General features: G+C 31.9%; 1 protein-coding gene across 1 annotated transcript; it reads right to left on the bottom strand.

The window, feature by feature from the left end:
* Positions 1-450: 450 nt before the first annotated feature.
* Positions 451-6,078, bottom strand: LOC112507692 (elicitor-responsive protein 1-like). Its single transcript, XM_025112359.1, has 7 exons — positions 5,954-6,078; positions 5,622-5,726; positions 5,406-5,532; positions 5,229-5,300; positions 2,320-2,365; positions 1,961-2,219; positions 451-546 (listed from the first exon to the last, which is right to left on the bottom strand). Exons 1-7 carry the CDS (start codon positions 6,042-6,044, stop codon positions 506-508), a joined length of 741 nt encoding a protein of 246 aa, XP_024968127.1. The 5' UTR covers positions 6,045-6,078; the 3' UTR covers positions 451-505.
* Positions 6,079-9,198: the final 3,120 nt, after the last annotated feature.

The following is a 9,198-nucleotide window of genomic DNA, read 5'->3' as shown; positions in this document are numbered from 1 at the left end:
GACAAATGAATTATTGGAGACAAGTTAAGATCTTTGGATTCATTGTTGACCTTAAATCACGTCGGGTTGGATTTAACTAATGTTAACTTTTTGACATAATCAACTATTGATGAGATATTATGATATACATTCTTTGACTTTACAAATCTGATAAAAAATTCAATAATTTTTATACAAATAAAATAAATATTGTAACACTAATTTTCAGCCAGTTTCCCATCTTACATAATAATATATTAGATACAACAATTGCAACAACATTATATATATATATATACAATAAAAACATTTTATAGACATGATACCAAAAAGGATACCAATGGCAAGCATCAAGTCCCAAAAACTATAACGAAATTACCCTTTGATTACAAGGTGGTATATCCTTTTATATATATTTTTTAAAAATAATATTTGACAGAAATTTAAACATCATATAATTTATATATGAACATTAATTAATAAAAAAGATTATATTAGATGATTCATTGGATCCAACGATTCTGCATCAATAAGGTGGTGGAGGATACATTCCAGGGTATGGAGAACCTGAAAACCAAGAGAATGGTACACTTAATTAGACAAGGTCCCAATTATGTTTGCGATAATAGAGTTCGACTATAATTATATCAAGAGAGCAGTATATCTAATTAGTAATTGAAATAAGTGGTTTTCAAATTAGTTAATGTTGAGATGGCATGTGTTGGCGTTATTCTTTTTCTTAATCAAACCAAATATATCCAGGAAAATAAGGTTTAGAAGGATATGAGGTATGTAGACAACTCATTTTTCCTAAAAGATACAACGACTGTTTCCATGAAAACCTCTAACTAAGATGTGTAGTATGTTCAGTGACGGATCTAGAAACTTTTATAGTTGGGAGCACACTTAGGGGTGTAGGAAAAAAAAAATCAAAACCAAATAATTCATCTGGATGAAAACGGTTTTGGGTTTTCTTTTTCGGATTAAACGGTTCAGTTAACCGAATAAAGATAACTTATTCAGGTCGATTTTTAGTTGACTTTTTACTATTTTATCGAGGTGTATTTATATTTTATATTTCGAACGATAATATCAGTGTGTGCTGCAAATAGACAAATTAACAATCAAAATATCAAGTTGGGGGCCCTTATCTTGTTCTTGTTAGGCCGCACAATAGACAAATTTACTAAACAAATCTTGTTATAGCTTTTTCTTTTAAAAATTGGTGGATTTGTTGGGGGCCTAGGACCCCTACCACCATGCACTAGATCCGCCCCTGCGTATGCTATCGCATATAATGACCAACTACGTATGGTTGGTTCCAAGTAATTTTTAAGCCAATTTTGTTGAACCATCTCTTTGTGTTTTTTTTAACTGTCCTATAGAAATAGTAATATGTAATGTAAGGCGATTTACATCTTAAGTTCTATTATAATGTAATAGAAGAATATGACTTTTTAATTAGTTTGTTCAATCTATAACGTATACTAGTTGGGTTGCTTATATATCTGTTTGTTAACGGTTTAATGGAACTCACAACTTATTCATTCAACTATAAATGAGTGTGTTGTAGTGGCTTCATATTGTAGAAAGTGACTAATAATTATTCAGTAGGTTTTTTAAGGGGAGCTTTAATTATATAGAAAACCAAGTTCTTCCCAAACCTACCCCTCCCAGTTAAAAACATGCTCCTTCCATTTATGAAAAAAACATTCTCAAACAAAAACCCTCGTGATCTATACAAACAGATTTATCCACACAGTCAACTTTACCCAATACAAAACTTAATGAAAAATCAACCAAACAGCCCTAAGTCTAAGTTTGTGCTAGTAACTTATTGTAATATTTTTATATAAGATGTATAAATTTTAAAAATCCTATTAAGTATCATATTAGAACGATTATGTGCGTTTTCTAACATGTAAACCAAATGAGAAGAAATGAAATAAATAATTGAATGAGGATGAGGAAGTTTAATTACCAGGGGGATAATGGGATCCATAAGGAGCTGGATTTGGTGGATATGGATGAGGAGGATATGGAGCTGCAGTCTGAGGTGGCGGGTACGGATAAACACCTGAATTTTGCGGGTACGATGGGTAGGGAGATGGCGGGTAAGACGCTGCCGGTGGTGGTGCAGCGTACATATATGCCGGGGGTGCACTGCCTGTTACATACGGAGGAGGAGCTGATGGACCAAAACCTTTTCCTGGTTTTTGAGCATTATCTTTTGCTGGTTTCTGTACCAAAAAACATAAAAACAAACGACAAAATTAGTTTGTTTAGTTCTTGTGAACCATCACAAGAGGTTAACATTTATGAACCAGGAATCGAACTTACATTGGCATTGGAATAATGCATTATCAAGCGAACTTCTCCGGCATGCCTGTAAAAGTTTTGAGTTTTAAGTGAATTCGAATAAATAAGTAGCAGAACTCGAATAAACTCTCATGGAGAACAAGCATTAAAAGGGGTGGAAGGAACTCAAGCTAGTCTAGCAATCAAGTCCATTATGTGTACAATGTGACATGAGATCAGAACTTTTAAAACGAGACCCGATATACTTCACATAGAGGGTTTGGTGGATAAAATATATTTTAGACCTTGATTTTAGAGTTCGACGAGTTAAAAAACGTCACATTCATATTGACTAGAAAGTTTCAAATTTACGGTTCAAAAACATATTACAAAAATCTTATGATGGATTGGATCAAAAATATCCTATTACACAAGCTTAAAAGGCATCGACACATGAAGGAAACGCTTCTAAAAGCTACATTTGCTAGCTAGAAAACCTATAAATTTACACCAACTGTATAAAAGAAACACATTTCATATTTCCATGTTGACTCGGTTATTAAAAGCAAATTTCTTAAGTAATGGGTTCAACCAGGCTAATTAAGTGTCAATATCATATAGATCAAATCTTTTTTATCTGGTTAAATTGACACCAAGTTGATTCATTCAGCAATTGAACATTAAACATATATATATTTTATCAAATAATAATATTATAATGTCATTCAAGTATATTTATTCTTATCATACCAATCTACAATAACAAATAATTTTTTTGATAAAGTTTATTATTCTAAAATTCAAAGCCCTAACAGACATATATGCTAAAAGTGGATTAAATCAAGTTGAATATGCCAATTTACTAAATCATTTACTGATTGATGGCTAATTTTTTGTAACACTGATCCAATTTAATGAGCTGAAATAGATTGGACCCGGTCAAAATGCATGACATTGCATGTTATATGAAAAGAGTGTGTAAAATATTGTTTAACAAAAACAAGATATAATAATGAGTAAAATACCAATTTGATCTTTGAGGTTTGTGATTTGTTATATGAAATTGGTCATTTGTCAATTTATTACATAATAAACCTACCCCTATACAATTTCTTCTGGATATGGTCCCTCATACTAACAATCATCTTTTATGTCCATTAACTACGATGGCACAACGGTTACTTAACTATTTTTCTCAATTATAATTATATTTTATTATTAGAAAAACATCTTCATCTTCTTCAGGTTCAAAAATTAACAAAAAAAATGTTATAGACATTATACAAACAAATTAAGCAACAAATTGGATTCATTATCACCAAAATCATTGTCTACAACTAATGTTTTTAAATCAAGCACCATAACTTAATCAGGAACAGGAGAACTCTAACTCGAAAACTAAGAACAACGAAAAATTCTAACCCAAAATCAAGAAACAGGAGATAGAGGAGAGGATCAAAACCCTAATCATAACTGCAAAACCAAAAGAGTTACAAGAAACCGGGTCTATTGAACCAAACTTAGATCGGGATTTATTTTGCATCGAACCTATCGATCCCAAATCATGTTTAATAGAACTTGGATTTGAAATGTAATCCGGATATTAAATGCTTCTTCACCGAACTCAAATCCATATCTAAAGTTCATTGTCCCGACGTAATGGAAAATTTTATGATTTTTAAAGATGACACCACATTGATTTAGATATGTGCCACCGCTTTGAGTAAATAAAACAAAAGAAAGTTTAGAGCACTGGGAAGATGCTTTTAATCGAAGAGAAGATTTCAAATTCAAGTCTTGTTGAATAAATTTTGCAATCCAATCCTAGCCTACCAATGAATTTGCCAACCCACCTAGTTTCATTGGTTCTTTATGCTTTTATTTCCTAACTATTATTAATTTTTATTTAATTTCAAATTACGAATTATCCACTTCATCTTAGGCGAAAGGATGGGGTTTCAACAAGAACCATCTAAGGCAAGAGGATGGGGTATCAACAAGGAGGGAGGAGGGTTCCAATAATTGAGAGAGATAAGAGGGAGAAAAGGTTCTGACGATCAACAAACAACGTTTTTGGTAGTGAGAGTGAGGGTGTATTTAAGGATTTTTTTGTTTTTATTAGATTACAAGTAAATTATGCATAAGTACAACTTATTAAAGCTCCATGTTTAAATTCGTGTAACTAATTGCGGATAAACTTCTCATTTTAAAATATAAAAGATCTAAAATATAATTAGGATAATTATCGAGTTCTAACAAAATAATTAATTATTATTTTTATAAAAAATTATATTAGTAAACCAAATATAAATTATTTCGTTATTGAATATAAATTAAATTATAATAAAAAATTAAATTAAAAATTTACACAAAATATATGAATTTTAAATAGTTAATCTGATACTAATCTCGATATATTTTTGTCAAATATGATATCATCAGATTTATATTTCATACAAAAATAAAAATAACATCACTTTTTAAAAATCAAATAAGACCATACTATAACATCAACTGAGATAATGAATAAAATGAAATATTAAAATCAAGATGTATATCGCTGCATTGTATGAGTACCTTTCTAATAAAAATAAATGATAGAATAGTCAATTTACCCTCTTAATTCTTAATTAATGGAGAAGATATACGAAAATTAATGTGAAAGACTAAACCTAAAATAAACTGTTTTTTATGTAATAAATGAGGATAAAAAACCAAATCGTTAATAAAACATGAACATGATAGACCAAATCCTAATTTAATCTAGAATAATTTTGTAGACCAAATCAGTACCATCGATTTAGTAATAATGATAATAACAACAATGGCATTGGACAAATAAAATAATTATATAACAATATAAAATAAGAGGGCAAGCGTGAAGCTTGAAATCGTCGGTTTAAACCAAATCACCATCAAATCCATCGTTAATGATGCATTAAAACACTAACCTGCCAGTTTTGCTCTGTAATGGCCAGCTGCTATCATCAAATCCTTGAGAAAGAGCCTTTGTCAATGGAACCCTGCTACCAAAACTTGTCAGATTGCTTGAAACAGAGCATCATTAAAACGATAATGGAACACCAAAAACGAGCACAAAAATGATAAAAGAACAAGAATAAATTTACCTTCCGTTACCGATCAAGTCATCGTGTGTGAGGGTATTGCTATTCCAAACCGTAATGTTCAAATCTCTTAGTCCTTCAACTAGGCTATACACGAATTTTTCTTGGAACGTAGGGTTCTTCCCTCCATCTATTCTCATTTCAAAATTAATCAACCACAAATAAGACAATCAACAGATCGTATGCATATATACAAGCAGAGAGGATGCGAGATGTGACCTTTACAGGTACGGGTGGAAGATCTGATGCTACCGTATTCAACACAAACGTAAGGATCTTGCCGTGAGATCCATTCCGTATCTTTCAGATTATTGCAGCTAACAACTAAATTTCCATATGGAGAAACGAAATTAGGTCATGAATCTAAACACAATCGCATATACAATACGTCACTCAAAAGGGGGAAAATCATCGTTCCAGTTTAGTCGAACAGAGTTTTCACAAATCAAAATCAATCGACTACAGTCACCAACATTTTTCATGATGTTTAACGTTTGTGGATTCATATAGAGTGGACAGAAACTAAAAAATTAGGAAGAAAATGGACGTACCAGTGACTTCAAGGAGACTGCCATGGATGCTGTGACTCGTCATTAGAGAATGGTGATCAGCTGAGGGTGAAATCGACGGGTGATTATACATGGAAAACTGAAGTTGAGTTGAGAGCACAATGTATGCAATTCCTTTTATACAATTCAAATATGTGTTGACTTTATGCCATTTGAACAATCAAACGCGTTTGTCATAATTCTTCATTACCATTTAACAACTTGCTGATTTTTTAAGATGATGAGACCTGGTGATCATCGAAAAGAGTTGGTTTACTATTTGAGATATATTAATACATCTCATCTGTAAATCTTACTTTCAAATGAAATATTATAAGTATTATTTAGGGGGTGTTTGGTAGGGGTTCTCAAAAACCCGACTAAGCCGATCAACCCAACCCAACGCGAAATAACTCAACCCGAAGTAACCCGATGTCTAATCGAGTTGTAAAATTTTCAAACATTATTTGAACCCAACCCAACTCGATGAACCCGATATCCTTTTATTTCTTGGATTTAATATGATTGTTAAATTTATATTAATATATACATTAGACAATTACACTATCATGTATGCTTTTCATATACACATATTTTCAATCTGTTCATATCTCTATATAACTCATTCATATATATGTTCAATAACTGTGAACATATATATGTAAATTGAGAAAATTAACTGAATGTGATATACGTAAGAAATATGGATAAGTTGTATCAAATGGTTGATGATGAAAAAGAAATTATGAGTAAAGAAATAACATATTCAAGATTTGAAGAATATTTTGTCAAGATTTGAAGAATATTTTGATATACCAAAGTATTAACCCGACCAACCCGAATAACTCGACCAACCCAAATAACCCGACCAACCTGTATGGGTTGGGTTGGGTTAACATTTTTCCAAACCGCAAGCATTGGGTTGGGTTGTTCAAATGTGTTCAACCCGATCAATCCAACCCATGAGCACCTTTAGTGTTTGGGATCGCTTATTTAAAACAACTTATGTTTCTTTTATAAAAATGCTTATCAACTTATGTAGTAGCAAATCGGAGTTCTATAAAAAGTGTTTGAATTAGCTTATTACGGGTACCACACGAGGATAAGCTGGTAAAATAGATGAGATGCCCTTTGTTTTCTCATTTAAACACTAAAAACTCATTATCACCGGTACCATACCGAAATAAGTTAATAAGTTAGAAGAGAGTAACTTATCAAAAGCTTCTTATTACCGGTGTCAAACCGATACAAGTATTTCACTTTTTTTCTCTATCCAAACATTATAAACTCCCTATTACCGGTACCATACATGAATAAGTTAATAAACAATTTAAATAAGCAATGCCAAACACCCCCTTAGTTTGTTTGATGTTAATTGATATATTTTATCACATGTAATACTAAATGAAAGACGTAGACGATCTTTGGCATGTCATAAGTTGCGGACCAAGTCGCTCGTACACCACTAAGCTTCTCACGTGTATTATCATACGTGTAAGAATGTTGTTGATGTGATACCATAATCTATCACGTGTTATAGTAAATCAGAGACGTAATCTATCACGTGTAAGGATGTTGTTCGCACCACCCAATACCCTTATATGTATTATCACATGTGATAACGGTATAATAACGTTTTCATAAAATCAAGGTGTTTTCGTTTGAACCTTCACCTATATATATATATATATATATATATATATATTATAGTATTAATAGGAGGAATGGAAAGCATAATATGAAGCCAAGCATATGAGAAGACTGGTCAAGTAGCTGACTTTAGAGCACTGATTGTTTCCATAGTTGACTTTCTTTGAGTCTATCGTGAATCATGAAATTTACAATATCTTTTTTCTTGTTAAAATTGAATTATTTTTCATTTCATTTTAAGCATTTTTGATTTTTGATTTTTGATTTCTGTCCCTCGAAATCATAAAAATATATTGGTGGTCAATAAATTGTGTTTCAGAGCCCAACCTTCCCTTAATATCGTTAGAGACAGCTCCGTTAAGTCAGTCACATGAGAGGCAATTTGGTACTCAATTCAAGTCAAGAACATTACCCATCTTGAATGATTTAGGGGCCGTTTATCAAACACTTATCCGGTGAGTGTTTACCGGTAAAATTGAACACTATTATTTACTTACCGGGTAAGATTTTAGTCCACCAAAACGACATTGTATGCAACAATTTACTCAGTAATCGCTTACCATGGTAAGAGCCGTTGCCCTCACTTACCGGGTAAGACTATGGGTTCTTGTCTCGCTCTTACCGGATAAGATTATTGCAGTAAGGTAATATAACTTGATCAACGGTCCAAAAAACGTGTTTTCGATTTTTAGTTTTTTTCTAATACTTTTGAACATAACAATATTAATTTTGGTATATTTCTTTAATTTGATTAGAGGCGATTAACCTTGAAATTTTGTACAATCGATCTTGAACCAAATCTTATTTTGGTCAACACTAATCTACGGTTAATCTTGGTTTGTGGTGCGGTTTTGATTCGATGGTTGTTTTTAACATTTTACTCATCTATGCATTCTAAGAAGCTTCATTTTTTTTTGTCGGAGTGGTGCGGAGGGCAAGTGTTCGATGGGTAATACCCGCTTTGTTGCAGTCAACGGTGTACCCTTTTAATCTTTGAACGTTTTCTTCGTCCCCTCTCGCTTCACGTACGTTTGTTTTCTTTTTGTTTATTCGTGCTTTGGACTTTGTCCCTAAGATTGTTTCTATGAGGTTTATGGTTGATTTTTTATTTCTAGTAGAATCCCTTTTTTGAGTCCTCTTGTACGTTGCTTTTTTTTTCTTTCTATAAATGTCTCATTTTCTATATAGGGAAAGGTTCAAACGAAAACCCTTGTGATTTGCGAAAACACGAGAACACCCTATTAACCTCATATTGTGATAACAATAAAAATTAAAAAAAAAATTAAGTTAAAAATGAAATTAGAACAATTCAAAAAATATTGAGAGGCAAAAGGGTAATATTGGAATTCAAAGTGATAAAATTTTAAAAACACGATCACACTAAACCCAATAATTTGGATAACATAATGGTTATCGCTTATTTCAACACGATTTGGTGTGATTTGGGTGTGATTTGGATGTCATATGGGTGTGATAATTATATGATAATCATGTGATTATCACACAATTATCAAGGATTCCACTCGGCTTGGGTTAACTTAGGAAGTTGACTACCGATTTGGTGTGATATGAGTGTGATAATCATGTGATATCACTAT

This window comes from Cynara cardunculus (assembly GCF_001531365.2).
Source record: "Cynara cardunculus var. scolymus isolate 2C chromosome LG 2, CcrdV1, whole genome shotgun sequence".
NCBI classification, from domain to species: domain Eukaryota; kingdom Viridiplantae; phylum Streptophyta; class Magnoliopsida; order Asterales; family Asteraceae; genus Cynara; species Cynara cardunculus.
The sequence above is the reverse complement of the archived record's forward strand: the minus strand, read 5'-3'. Positions and strand labels throughout refer to the sequence as shown.